The sequence below is a fragment of the Oncorhynchus masou genome, chromosome 15, assembly GCF_036934945.1.
Source record: "Oncorhynchus masou masou isolate Uvic2021 chromosome 15, UVic_Omas_1.1, whole genome shotgun sequence".
Taxonomy (NCBI): Eukaryota; Metazoa; Chordata; class Actinopteri; order Salmoniformes; family Salmonidae; genus Oncorhynchus; species Oncorhynchus masou.
The window spans coordinates 60,235,778-60,251,010 of NC_088226.1; the positions used below are offsets into that span (position 1 = coordinate 60,235,778).

Genomic DNA, 15,233 nt, shown 5'->3' on the forward strand with positions numbered 1-15,233 from the left:
CCTCTTGTCCAGATGGGCTAGGGCAGTGTGCAGTGTGGTTGAGATTGCATCGTCTGTGGACCTATTTGAGCGGTAAGCAAATTGGAGTGGGTCTAGGGTGTCAGGTAGGGTGGAGGTGATATGGTCCTTGACTAGTCTCTCAAAGCACTTCATGATGACGGAAGTGAGTGCTACGGGGCAGTAGTTGTTTAGCTCAGTTACCTTAGCTTTCTTGGGAACAGGAACAATGGTGGCCCTCTTGAAGCATGTGGGAACAGCAGACTGGTATAGGGATTGATTGAATATGTCCGTAAACACACCAGCCAGCTGGTCTGCGCATGCTCTGAGGGCGCGGCTGGGGATGCCGTCTGGGCCTGCAGCCTTGCGAGGGTTAGCACGTTTAAATGTTTTACTCACCTCGGCTGCAGTGAAGGAGAGACCGCATTTTTCCGTTGCAGGCAGTGGCAGTGGCACTGTATTGTCCTCAAAGCGGGCAAAAAAGTTATTTAGTCTGCCTGGGAGCAAGACATCCTGGTCCGTGACTGGGCTGGATTTCTTCCTGTAGTCCGTGATTGACTGTAGACCCTGCCACATGCCTCTTGTGTCTGAGCCGTTGAATTGGGATTCTACTTTGTCTCTGTACTGACGCTTAGCTTGTTTGATAGCCTTACGGAGGGAATAGCTGCATTGTTTGTATTCAGTCATGTTACCAGACACCTTGCCCTGATTGAAAGCAGTGGTTCGCGCTTTCAGTTTCACGCGAATGCTGCCATCAATCCAAGGTTTCTGGTTAGGGAATGTTTTAATCGTTGCTATGGGAACGACATCTTCAACGCACGTTCTAATGAACTCGCACACCGAATCAGCGTATTCGTCAATGTTGTTATTTGACGCAATACGAAACATGTCCCAGTCCACGTGATGGAAGCAGTCTTGGAGTGTGGAGTCAGCTTGGTCGGACCAGCGTTGGACAGACCTCAGCGTGGGAGCTTCTTTTTTAGCTTTTGTCTGTAGGCAGGTATCAGCAAAATGGAGTCGTGGTCAGCTTTTCCGAAAGGGGGGCGGGGCAGGGCCTTATATGCGTCGCGGAAGTTAGAGTAACAGTGATCCAAGGTTTTTCCGCCCCTGGTTGCGCAATCGATATGCTGATAAAATTTAGGGAGTCTTGTTTTCAGATTAGCCTTGTTAAAATCCCCAACAACAATGAGTGCAGCCTCCGGATAAATGGTTTCCAGTTTGCAAAGAGTTAAATAAAGTTCGTTCAGAGCCATCGATGTGTCTGCTTGGGGGGGGATATATACGGCTGTGATTATAATCGAAGAGAATTCTCTTGGTAGATAATGCGGTCTACATTTGATTGTGAGGAATTCTAAATCAGGTGAACAGAAGGATTTGAGTTCCTGTATGTTTCTTTCATCGCACCATGCCTCGTTAGTCATAAGGCATACATCCCCACCCCTCTTCTTACCAGAAAGGTGTTTGTTTCTGTCGGCGCGATGCGTGGAGAAACCCGTTGGCTGCACCGCTTCGGATAGCGTCTCTCCAGTGAGCCATGTTTCCGTGAAGCACAGAACGTTACAGTCTCTGATGTCCCTCTGGAATGCTACCCTTGCTCGGATTTCATCAACCTTGTTGTCAAGAGACTGGACATTGGCAAGAAGAATGCTAGGAAGTGGGGCACGATGTGCCCGTCTCCGTAGTCTGACCAGAAGACCGCCACGTTTCCCTCTTTTTCGGAGTCGTTTTTTTGGGTCGCTGCATGCGATCCATTCTGTTGTCCTGTTTGTAAGGCAGAACACCTGATCCGCATCGCGAAAAACATATTCTTGGTCGTACTGATGGTGAGTTGACGCTGATCTTATATACAGTAGGCTGACAGAAAGAGTGGTATCCAGTATGCTGACAGAAAGAGTGATATCCAGTAGGCTGACAGAAAGAGTGATATCCAGTAGGCTGACAGAGTGATATCCAGTAGGTTGACAGAGAAAGTGATATCCAGTAGGTTGGCAGAGAGAGTGATACCCAGTAGGCTGACAGAAAGGTGATATCCAGTAGGCTCACAGAACAAGTGATATCCAGTAGGCTGACAGAGAGAGTGATATCCAGAAGGCTGACAGAAAGAGTGATATCCAGTAGGCTGACAGAGAGAGTGATACCCAGTAGGCTGACAGAAAGAGTGATATCCAGTAGGCTGACAGAAAGAGTGATATCCAGTAGGCTGACAGAAAGAGTGATATCCAGTAGTCAGACAGAAAGAGTGATATCCAGGAGGCTGACATAGAGAGTGAAATCCAGTAGGCTGACAGAAAGAGTGATATCCAGTAGGCTGACAGAGAGAGTGATACCCAGTAGGCTGACAGAAAGAGTGATATCCAGTAGTCTGACAGAAAGAGTGATATCCAGTAGAATGACAGAAAGAGTGATATCCAGTAGGCTTACAGAAAGAGTGATATCCAGTGGGCTGACAGAGAGAGTGATATCCAGAAGGCTGACAGAAAGAGTGATACCCAGTAGGCTGACAGAAAGAGTGATATCCAGTAGTCTGACAGAAAGAGTGATATCCAGTAGAATGACAGAAAGAGTGATATCCAGTAGGCTTACAGAAAGAGTGATATCCAGTGGGCTGACAGAGAGATTGATATCCAGAAGGCTGACAGAAAGAGTGATATCCAGTAGTCAGACAGAAAGAGTGATATCCATTAGGCTGACAGAAAGAGTGATATCTAGCAGTTAGACAGAAAGAGTTCTACCCAGAAGGCTGCCAGTAAGAGTGATATCCAGTAGGCTGACTGAAAGAGTGATATCCAGTAGTCAGACAGAAAGAGTGATATCCATTAGGCTGACAGAAAGAGTGATATCTAGCAGTTAGACAGAAAGAGTAGAAAGAGTTCTACCCAGAAGGCTGCCAGTAAGAGTGATATCCAGTAGGCTGACTGAAAGAGTGATATCCAGTAGAATGACAGAGAGAGTGATATACAGTAGAATGACAGAGAGAGTGAAATCCAGTAGGCTGACAGAGAGAGTGATATCCAGTAGGCTGACAGAAAATGTGATATCCAGTATGCTGACAGAGAGAGTGATATACAGTAGGCTGACAGAAAGTGTGATATCCAGTAGGCTGACAGAAAGAGTGATATCCAGTAGGCTGACAGAAAGAGTGATATCCAGTAGGCTGACAGAGAAAGTGATATCCAGTAGGCTGACAGAAAGTGTGATATCCAGTAGGCTGACAGAAAGAGTTAATTCCAGTAGGCTGAAAGAGAGAGTGATATCCAGTAGGCTGACAGAGAGAGTGATATCCAGTAGGCTGACAGGAAGCGTGATATCCAGTAGGCTGACAGAGAGAGTGATATCCAGTAGGCTACCCACTGTAGTCAGTCAGTGAATCTGTTGAAGTGCAATCTTTTATGAGAGAGGTGAATGCTGGCCCAGTGGCTTGGCTTGAGACTTTATGAGAGAGGTGAATGCTGGCCCAGTGGCTTGGCTTGAGACTTTATGAGAGAGGTGAATGCTGGCCCAGTGGCTTTGCGTGAGGCTTTATGAGAGAGGGGAATGCTTGGCTTGAGGCTTGGCATGCTCAGTTCTCCTCAGTCTTGGCCTTCATTTCAGACAGCCCCCTAGCTTCTGTATAAACACCTATCTGCAAAGCAGCTGTCCTGTTACTAGAAATTAGGCAAATATTTATTCTCACCTAGTAAAAAAAAAAATTGGGGCCTGTGCCCCTGGACTGGAGTCTGGAGAGGTCTCAGTGTGAAGGAATTTGGCTTGTGGGTCACGCTGCTCCCGTGGCCCATACTGAGCCTGTGAAAAACCAAGGTAAAGTGTGATCAGGCTCCCTGGCAGCCTGGAGATCTCCTCTCTATGCCATCCCAGCAGCACAAAGAAGCCCCTTGCCAATAAGAGGCTCCAGTCCTTTATGATGCCAAGCCTTCTTTCCCACCAAATACCTTCTGAAAACAAGGGGCTCTATTTTTACCGCTGGCCACAATTTGGCCCAGGCTCAGAAGATGTTGGCTCATCTCTCCCCTCCATCCCATCCACCCGGCCCTGCTCTGCCAGTGATAGGCTGAGCTAAGAGCACATTCCCAAAGCTTATGGCACAGCGGAGTTGCCATCTCTCCTATTGTTGCAGACATAAATTCAACTCTCTCTGCCGAGAAAACAGCCATCTTATTAGACCCAGGAGAGCCAGGTCAGAATGGCCCTGGTGTTTTGGGTTAAGGGGGGGAGGACTCTTGGAACAGTCCTCTCCCGCAGGCCGAACATTAATTTGTTTTGTTTGATCTGTGACGGGAGGGGCTACTGGACTAACCAAGTTGAGAGAGGGAGACAGGGGGGTCAGAGAGAGATAGAGTGAGGGAGAGAGAGAGAGAGAGCGAGAGGGAAGAAGAGAGAAAGGGAGAGAGGGAGTGAAAGAGAAAGAAACAGAGAGGGAGGGGAGGGTGATGAGAGGCCTTGTTAATGAGATATGACAGCAGTGAGCACGGTCAGTGAGCTGTCTGTTTCCTCTTTCAGCATCGCTGGACCTAAACACCGTCCGGCCATGAGTTGTGAAGCTCAAAGAAGCCGTCACGTAAGACCCAATTTTCAGTGACTGGACCCATTCTAGACAGGGAGGGACAGAGTGTACAAAACATTAAGAACACCTTCCTAATATTGAGTTGCACAAGGATGCTGGCCATGTTGACTCCAATGCTTCCCACAGTTGTGTCAAGTTGGCTACATGTTCTTTGGATGTTGGACCATTCTTGATACACACAGGAAACTGTTGAGTGTGAAAAACCCGACAGCGTTGCAGTTCTTGACACACTCAAACCATTGCACCTTGCACCTACTTCCATATCCCGTTCATACACTTACATCTTTTGTCTTGCCCATTAACCCTCTGAATGGCACACATACACAATCCATGTCTCAATATTCTGTCTCAAGGCTTAAAAATTCTTCTTTAACCTGTTTCCTCCCCTTCATCTACACTGATTGAAGTGGATTTAACAAGTGACATCAATAAGGGATCATAGCTTTCACCTGGATTCACCTGGTCAGTCTGTCATGGAAAGAGCAGGTGTTATTAATGTTTTGTCAATGTTTGACTCTTTCTTGCTTGCGGTAAATTGTGTGTGAGAACTACAGAATGTCTTGAAATTCTTCCTTCTCTCACACCTCTTGCTGCTTGACCTTTGTTCCAAACACTCAAAGGGGATGTATGCACAACTGAAGGGCCCCTATAACCCCCATGTCCCTGAGGCTTGCACTCCTCCCATTGTTCATTTCCAGGAGATAGTCCCTAGGGAGACTTAAGGACTGTAAAGCTGTGTTTGCTTTAAGATGAGCCAGTTGATCTGGGAGTGGTGTGATAAAGGTATACAGATACTACAGGAGAAACCCCTTCCCTGCTCAATACCAATACACAGTAAATACAAGACTGTAGGCTGTGGGGTTAGCCTATATAATTATGTAAGGTAGTGTTACTCTCCCTCCTAGTGTCTCATCTCTCCTCCACTCACTCTAATGTGTTGCTTCTTCAGGCGACATGGAGAGCCTGCCCAAGATGGACCCCTCCAACGACCACAGTCGGCCCCTGGACATTGTGCCACAGAGCGATGAGAAGATGAAGGAGAGGGGTCAGTGGGGAAACAAGGTGGAGTTTGTCCTGTCTGTCGCCGGGGAGATCATAGGACTGGGAAATGTGTGGCGCTTCCCTTACCTGTGCTACAAGAACGGAGGCGGTAGGTGTTAACCTTTTACTGCATTGGGCTAAATCTAGGTCACTCAGAGTGTTTCTTGGTCGTCTTAAACACATATATTTTGAAACAAAAGTATACACCTCACACACATGGTTATGGGCTAAAAGAAAAGAAGACACATGTACCATGTCAGATATAGAGTTGAAATGTATTCGATGTTGAGTTTGCATCCCAATATTACACTTTATATACATCACTGAAGACTGAAATATAACAAAACCGTTTCACATAGTAAGACCAGATTTTTGGCCTTTTTTTTAATGTATATATTTTTTAATAATGTAATTATGAAAAATATTAATATCATTCCACCCATGAGGCCACTAGGTCATTTGAGTGCAGGGAAGGGATACCATCACAGTGCTCAATGACAACATGTCACATCCTTTTGTTCATATCGGTTCATAATTGTCCTTCAGTACTATTGATCAGAACAGCTGTGACTGATGTCATATCCATATCATTAAAGAAATGTCAGAGTACCTACTATATTACCTTTAACTGACCCAAAGCCTGTTGTTATGAACTTAAATTACACTAGAGCCTTTGAGTACATTGTGTTTTAATGCTAGAAACAGTTATGAAGGGCTTCTGTGCCGCCTGCTAAGCCCAGACACATAAAACATATCAATCATGCAGTACAACAGTAGCAAACAACACACTCCTGTTTGGAATGGATTGTATCCCACAATATTATGGAGGTACCAATTAAAACCAGCTTTTCAGAATGACAGGGCTGATGTCTTTTAAAGGTCGTTCTGGGTTTCTTAAACTTCATTGTTTTTATATCTGTAGAACTTTAGGGTGAAGATAATGTATCATTTTATCAGAAAACAATAATTGATGTATTATGTCTAACCCCCATTTCTCATATCTTGGTAAAATGTTATCGTAATAGCATTGTAACAGCAAGCTCGACATTGTCCAAATGATTTACATTATTATACAAATGACAGTAATTTGATCAACATTGTCAAATCATTTGGAAAATAAATAAACTTAATACAAACAGTTCACAAAGTTACTCCTCATTCTTCTGGAGAATGTTCTCCAAATGGGGGTCTTCCTTTCACCATTAATTGTAATGGAAGTTGTGCTGCAAGATCTGTGGATATCCTATCTGGCAAAGGAAACGTGGGATGCGGACTTTAAAACTGGCCAAATTAAGGCACAGCATTTTAGAGTACCTTTGGGACATCCAACCTTGAAATGTTGCCTCAAAAAGCATCATCCTTGTTGATTGCATATGTCATCTGACCTCATATCAAAATGGTGTTCTAGTGCTCGAGTCGACACCTTGATAACTTCTCTCCTCTCCCCTTCTCCTCCCAACAGGTGCCTTCTTCATCCCCTACCTGATCTTCCTCTTCACGTGTGGGATCCCAGTATTCTTCCTGGAGACAGCTCTAGGACAGTACACCAGCGAGGGAGGTGTCACCTGTTGGAGGAAGATCACTCCACTGTTTGAAGGTGATCCTCCAATAATGTCTACGGTCTATGAAGCAATGCCTTTCTTCACGGATTTGATCATTTGGATGTTCCTGTGAAACTGCTGGCTTTTTGGTTAAATTACAGTTACAAAACATTTTGTCAGAACTATATTTTTTTTACTGCACTGCATTTGAATGTGTTTCAAGGACAGGATTAAAGGGAAAAATCCGCTCAAAAACGATCACGTTGCTTCTTGAAAGGGCAAAAAATTTTGGGACTATATCAAATCAAATCAAATTTTATTTGTCACATACACATGGTTAGCAGATGTTAATGCAAGTGTAGCGAAATGCTTGTGCTTCTAGTTCCAACAATGCAGTAATAACCAACAAGTAATCTAACTAACAATTCCTAAACTACTGTCTTATACACAGTGTAAGGGGATAAAGAATATGTACATAAGGATATATGAATGAGTGATGGTACAGAGCAGCATAGGCAAGATACAGTAGATGGTATCGAGTACAGTATATACATGTGAGATGAGTATGTAAACAAAGTGGCATAGTTAAAGTGGCTAGTGATACATGTATTACATAAGGATGCAGTCGATGATATAGAGTACAGTATATACGTATGCATATGAGATGAATAATGTAGGGTAAGTAACATTATATAAGGTAGCATTGTTTAAAGTGGCTAGTGATATATTTACATCATTTCCCATCAATTCCCATTATTAAAGTGGCTGGAGTTGAGTCAGTGTCAGTGTGTTGGCAGCAGCCACTCAATGTTAGTGGTGGCTGTTTAACAGTCTGATGGCCTTGAGATAGAAGCTGTTTTTCAGTCTCTCGGTCCCAGCTTTGATGCACCTGTACTGACCTCGCCTTCTGGATGATAGCGGGGTGAACAGGCAGTGGCTCAGGTGGTTGATGTCCTTGATGATCTTTATGGCTTTCCTGTAACGTCAGGTGGTGTAGGTGTCCTGGAGGGCAGGTAGCTTGCCCCCGGTGATGCGTTGTGCAGACCTCACTACCCTCTGGAGAGCCTTATGGTTGAGGGCGGAGCAGTTGCCGTACCAGGCGGTGATACAGCCCGCCAGGATGCTCTCAATTGTGCATCTGTAGAAGTTTGTGAGTGCTTTTGGTGACAAGCCGAATTTCTTCAGCCTCCTGAGGTTGAAGAGGCGCTGCTGTGCCTTCTTCACGATGCTGTCTGTGTGAGTCGTGGGTGAACATGGAGTACAGGAGAGGGCTCAGAACGCACCCTTGTGGGGCCCCAGTGTTGAGGATCAGCGGGGAGGAGATGTTGTTACCTACCCTCACCACCTGGGGGCGGCCCGTCAGGAAGTCCAGTACCCAGTTGCACAGGGCGGGGTCGAGACCCAGGGTCTCGAGCTTGATGACGAGCTTGGAGGGTACTATGGTGTTGAATGCCGAGCTGTAGTCGATGAACAGCATTCTCACATAGGCATTCCTCTTGTCCAGATGGGTTAGGGCAGTGTGCAGTGTGGTTGAGATTGCATCGTCTGTGGACCTATTTGATCGGTAAGCAAATTGGAGTGGGTCTAGGGTGTCAGGTAGGGTGGAGGTGATATGGTCCTTGACTAGTCTCTCAAAGCACTTCATGATGACGGAAGTGAGTGCTACGGGGCGGTAGTTGTTTAGCTCAGTTACCTTAGCTTTCTTGGGAACAGGAACAATGGTGGCCCTCTTGAAGCATGTGGGAACAGCAGACTGGTATAGGGATTGATTGAATATGTCCGTAAACACACCAGCCAGCTGGTCTGCGCATGCTCTGAGGGCGCGGCTGGGGATGCCGTCTGGGCCTGCAGCCTTGCGAGGGTTAACACGTTTAAATGTTTTACTCACCTCGGCTGCAGTGAAGGAAAGACCGCATTTTTCCGTTGCAGGCAGTGTCAGTGGCACTGTATTGTCCTCAAAGCGGGCAAAAAAGTTATTTAGTCTGCCTGGGAGCAAGACATCCTGGTCCGTGACTGGGCTGGATTTCTTCCTGTAGTCCGTGATTGACTGTAGACCCTGCCACATGCCTCTTGTGTCTGAGCCGTTGAATTGGGATTCTACTTTGTCTCTGTACTGACGCTTAGCTTGTTTGATAGCCTTACGGAGGGAATAGCTGCATTGTTTGTATTCAGTCATGTTACCAGACACCTTGCCCTGATTGAAAGCAGTGGTTCGCGCTTTCAGTTTCACGTGAATGCTGCCATCAATCCAAGGTTTCTGGTTAGGGAATATTTTAATCGTTGCTATGGGAATGACATCTTCAACGCACGTTCTAATGAACTCGCACACCGAATCAGCGTATTCGTCAATGTTGTTATTTGACGCAATACGAAACATGTCCCAGTCCACGTGATGGAAGCAGTCTTGGAGTGTGGAGTCAGCTTGGTCGGACCAGCGTTGGACAGACCTCAGCGTGGGAGCTTCTTTTTTTAGCTTTTGTCTGTAGGCAGGTATCAGCAAAATGGAGTCGTGGTCAGCTTTTCCGAAAGGGGGGCGGGGCAGGGCCTTATATGCGTCGCGGAAGTTAGAGTAACAGTGATCCAAGGTTTTCCGCCCCTGGTTGCGCAATCGATATGCTGATAAAATTTAGGGAGTCTTGTTTTCAGATTAGCCTTGTTAAAATCCCCAACAACAATGAGTGCAGCCTCCGGATAAATGGTTTCCAGTTTGCAAAGAGTTAAATAAAGTTCGTTCAGAGCCATCGATGTGTCTGCTTGGAGGGGGGGGGATATATACGGCTGTGATTATAATCGAAGAGAATTCTCTTGGTAGATAATGCGGTCTACATTTGATTGTGAGGAATTCTAAATCAGGTGAACAGAAGGATTTGAGTTCCTGTATGTTTCTTTCATCGCACCATGCCTCGTTAGTCACAAGGCATACACCCCCACCCCTCTTCTTACCAGAAAGGTGTTTGTTTCTGTCGGCGCCATGCGTGGAGAAACCCGTTGGCTGCACCGCTTCGGATAGCGTCTCTCCAGTGAGCCATGTTTCCGTGAAGCACAGAACGTTACAGTCTCTGATGTCCCTCTGGAATGCTACCCTTGCTCGGATTTCATCAACCTTGTTGTCAAGAGACTGGACATTGGCAAGAAGAATGCTAGGAAGTGGGGCACGATGTGCCCGTCTCCGTAGTCTGACCAGAAGACCTCCACGTTTCCCTCTTTTTTGGAGTTGTTTTTTTGGGTCGCTGCATGCGATCCATTCCTTGTCCTGTTTGTAAGGCAGAACACAGGATCCTTGTCGCGAAAAACATATTCTTAGTCGTACTGATGGTGAGTTGACGCTGATCTTATATACAGTAGTTCTTCTCGGCTGTATGTAATGAAACCTAAGATGACCTGGGGTACTAATGTAAGAAATAACACGTAAAAAAAAGAAAAATGCATAGTTTCCTAGGAACGCGAAGCGAGGCGGCCATCTCTGTCGGCGTAAAAAGGAGGACTAATTATAAAAAAATACCAAAATATAATTTTTTTGTGGATTTTACCTCTATCTACAGCCATGTCTACTATTTGTCTGCATAACGGAATTGAATAAGACATTTTGAGAACGTTTTGCTTAGTGCGTGTGTGTTTGTGCATGCTTGTCTGCCAGTATGTAGTAGGAGGGGGTTGATGTAATGGTTGGCATGCCTGACACTGGCACACTTCCAATGCTTTCATCATTCAATTGGCCACTAATAAGGACTATATAACTGTAGACATTCACACAGGAGCCAGAGAGGCTACCGGATGGGAAATGGTGGAGTCGGCAAATGTGAATGAAGACATGGTTTTCATGCGTGTTGTTGTATTCAACATTGAAAGGCATTGTCATAGCCAACCACAATGCTCCACTTGTCCTTGGTCCCCGCTGCAGGAGTGGGCTATGCCACACAAGTCATCGTGGCTCTGTTGAACTTCTATTACATCATCGTCCTGGCCTGGGCCATCTTCTACCTGTCCTACTCCTTCACCTGGGACCTGCCCTGGGCCTCATGCAACAACACATGGAACACAGGTCAGAGATCCACCCTAGGCTCAGTGGACGTTTTCCTCATTCAATCTTGTCAAAGCTCTTCCTCAAGGGCAGAAGGAATATGATTGGTTGGAGGAAATGGCTCCATGGAAATGTTGCTGGTTCAAATGTTACCCAACCCCTAACCCTAACCAATTGAGATTACTTTAACTGAACCAATCGTATTTATTGCCTAAACATTCACATTGTTTCTGCCCTCGAGACACGATCGAATGGGGAAAACTCCAGTATGCCACTAAATACAGAGAGAGGTTGAGCAGAAACATACAGGACTACACTCAATTATTAATCAAATGTATTTATAAAAACCTTTTTACATCAGCAGTTGGTGGTGTCCTGTGTAAGTCTTACCTAACGTTAGAATATGGTTGGGTTCCCAAGAGAAACCATATAGCTGGTGTCCTCACTGAGCTTGTGCAAACTTGTTGTGTATTTCTGTTCTCAAGATTCTTGCATGGAGTTCCAGAGGAGGAATGACTCGTTCAATCAGCCACGTCTGAACGCCACGTCTCCTGTCATTGAGTTCTGGGAGTAAGTACTAAGAGTCTATTGTTTCTCCATCTCCTTAAGGAGCCTGGGTGGCCTACTGTTTATTCCTCAGCCAACTGGCCGTTGTCTTGCCAACTGGTGTTGCACTGCTGAATACAAAAACACGATGGCTTGAAGATAGTCTTCTTTATGGGTGATTTTAAGGGCTGTGGTGTCCTTACAGATACCTCCATAATGTACATGTTTGCTCTGTAATTTCAGAGCTTACTAATCATGTTTGGTTATCTGTAAATAGCAATCACACATGTATGCACTTATAGTTATCTCACGTTATCTGTTCCCTTGTGTGTTTGGGATCTTGTAGGCGGAGGGTTCTGCGTATCTCCTCTGGCATAGACAATATAGGATCTCTCAACTGGGACCTGGTTCTGTGTCTGGCCATAGCCTGGATACTGGTTTACTTCTGTATCTGGAAGGGAGTCAAGTCCACTGGCAAGGTACTCTACATTCTGTCTCTGTGAGCCTCCCTAATACAGTTCCTGACCAGGACGAACCTCTGAGCCCTATCCTGATTGATTGAGTGATTTTATTTGGCAGTTTAAGAAATACAATGATTTATTTCTATCGTGGTCCCTTAAAGTGCATGGTGCAATAAATTATATAGAAACAGACATGAAAATGGTTCTACCGTTCAGTCATCAGAAAGCTTTTGACATACGTTTAAAAATAGGTTTTGGTCGGTATAGCTTTAAGTTGTTGTGGTAGTTTATTCCACTTAACAGCACCGGTATATAGAAAGGTACCGGAAAGGCTCTTACATTTGAAAAAGTCAATACCATAGTCTCTGGCAATGAATAGGACCAAGAGTTGCTCCTGGTCTGATCACTTGTTCAGGACATATTCTAAGTATTTATACACATTTCTCAACGTTGCTTAACACCTTTGGACAGCCAAGTACTCTAGGTATGTGGTCCTGTTGAAGTCTGGCAGATAACATGATACAGTAGCTGAGATGACTACACTCTTAGAAAAAAGGGTTCCAAAATAGGTATTTGGCTGTCCCCATAGGAGAACCCTTTTTGGTTCCAGGTACAGTGCCTTGCAAAAGTATTCGGCCCCCTTGAACTTTGCGACCTTTTGCCACATTTCAGGCTTCAAACATAAAGATATAAAACTGTATTTTTTTGTGAAGAATCAACAACAAGTGGGACACAATCATGAAGTGGAACGACATTTGTTGGATATTTCAAACTTTTTTAACAAATCAAAAACTGAAAAATTGGGCGTGCAAAATTATTCGGCCCCTTTACTTTCAGTGCAGCAAACTCTCTCCAGAAGTTCAGTGAGGATCTCTGAATGATCCAATGTTGACCTAAATGACTACTGATGATAAATACAATCCACCTGTGTGTAATCAAGTCTCCGTATAAATGCACCTGCACTGTGATAGTCTCAGAGGTCCGTTAAAAGTGCAGAGAGCATCATGAAGAACAAGGAACACACCAGGCAGGTCCGAGATACTGTTGTGAAGAAGTTTAAAGCCGGATTTGGATACAAAAGATTTCCCAAGCTTTAAACATCCCAAGGAGCACTGTGCAAGCGATAATATTGAAATGGAAGGAGTATCAGACCACTGCAAATCTACCAAGACCTGGCCGTCCCTCTAAACTTTCAGCTCATACAAGGAGAAGACTGATCAGAGATGCAGCCAAGAGGCCCATGATCACTCTGGATGAACTGCAGAGATCTACAGCTGAGGTGGGAGACTCTGTCCATAGGACAACAATCAGTCGTATATTGCACAAATCTGGCCTTTATGGAAGAGTGGCAAGAAGAACGCCATTTCTTAAAGATATCCATAAAAAGTGTTGTTTAAAGTTTGCCACAAGCCACCTGGGAGACACACCAAACATGTGGAAGAAGGTGCTCTGGTCAGATGAAACCAAAATTGAACTTTTTGGCAACAATGCAAAATGTTATGTTTGCCGTAAAAGCAACACAGCTCATCATCCTGACCACACCATCCCCACTGTAAAACATGGTGGTGGCAGCATCATGGTTTGGGCCTGCTTTTCTTCAGCAGGGACAGGGAAGATGGTTAAAATTAATGGGAAGATGCATAGAGCCAAATACAGGACCATTCTGGAAGAAAACCTGATGGAGTCTGCAAAAGACCTGAGACTGGGACGGAGATTTGTCTTCCAACAAGACAATGATCCAAAACATAAAGCAAAATCTACAATGGAATGGTTCAAAAATAAACATATCCAGGTGTTAGAATGGCCAAGTCAAAGTCCAGACCTGAATCCAATCGAGAATCTGTGGAAAGAACTGAAAACTGCTGTTCACAAATGCTCTCCATCCAAACTCACTGAGCTCGAGCTGTTTTGCAAGGAGGAATGGGAAAAAATTTCAGCCTCTCGATGTGCAAAACTGATAGAGACATACCCCAAGCGACTTATAGCTGTAATTGCAGCAAAAGGTGGCTCTACAAAGTATTAACTTAAGAGGGCTGAATAATTTTGCACGCCCAATTTTTCAGTTTTTGATTTGTTAAAAAAGTTTGAAATATCCAATAAATGTCGTTCCACTTCATGATTGTGTCCCACTTATTGTTGATTCTTCACAAAAAAATACAGTTTTATATCTTTATGTCTGAAGCCTGAAATGTGGCAAAAGGTCGCAAAGTTCAAGGGGGCCGAATACTTTCGCAAGGCACTGTAGAACCCTTTCTACAGAGGGTTCTCCCTGGAACCAAAAAGGGTTCTCCCTATGTTAACAGCAGAAAAACCCTTTTACGTTCTAGATAGCTCTTCTATTTTTTAGAGTGTGTGGTAGAGACCATTCAATGACTTTTTTGCTTCTTATTATGAATAGACACCTGCTTAACCCACTGTGTTGTACATTGCTATCTGTGATTCTTGGTGCTGTACTGTTTTGCACTGTGCATACCGTAGCCGTGTGTATGTCCAGTACAACCCTAACCCTGTTCCCTCAGGTGGTGTATTTTACAGCTACCTTCCCCTACATCATGCTGTGTATCCTGCTCATCAGAGGGGTCACCCTACCGGGAGCCTTCATAGGAATCCAATTCTACCTCTACCCAGACCTGAGCCGCCTGTCCGACCCACAGGTACGCACACACAAACACACACGCACACATCCCGACCATCACATCTGTGGGAAGTGGAAAAGCCCCACAGTGTGTGTGGACAGTGGTTGACACGATGACCCTTTAGACTGACTGACCCAGCACTCCTCTGACCTCTGCCTGTCAGAAATAGAACACCTCACAGTCACACCTCTTGTGTATTCCCCAAGGTTACTATAGTTACTGTAGAACTGTGTTCCAGTACATATAACTTGGACGATAAATGATTCACTTCGTTAGTTGAGCGAGTAATACTAATATGAAAGTGATTATTATACTTTGATTAGGAGGAGTGGTGCTTTGGGAGTGATGTAGGATTGTCCTCCAACCCCTTGGGAGCTAGCGCAATATCACCAAGAATGTTATAGTGCTGGATCATTAACAAATAAAACC

General features: G+C 44.8%; 1 protein-coding gene across 2 annotated transcripts in view; it reads left to right on the plus strand.

The window, feature by feature from the left end:
• Positions 1-15,233, plus strand: part of LOC135556569 (sodium- and chloride-dependent GABA transporter 2-like) — a 72,493-nt gene that overhangs the window by 23,107 nt on the left and 34,153 nt on the right. For both annotated transcript variants that reach the window (XM_064989874.1, XM_064989875.1), the window contains exons 2-7: positions 5,508-5,708; positions 7,062-7,196; positions 11,042-11,182; positions 11,647-11,731; positions 12,054-12,186; positions 14,688-14,822. In XM_064989874.1, coding sequence (XP_064845946.1) covers positions 5,508-5,708; positions 7,062-7,196; positions 11,042-11,182; positions 11,647-11,731; positions 12,054-12,186; positions 14,688-14,822 — 830 coding nt within the window. The remainder of the gene's footprint in view (positions 1-5,507; positions 5,709-7,061; positions 7,197-11,041; positions 11,183-11,646; positions 11,732-12,053; positions 12,187-14,687; positions 14,823-15,233) is intronic.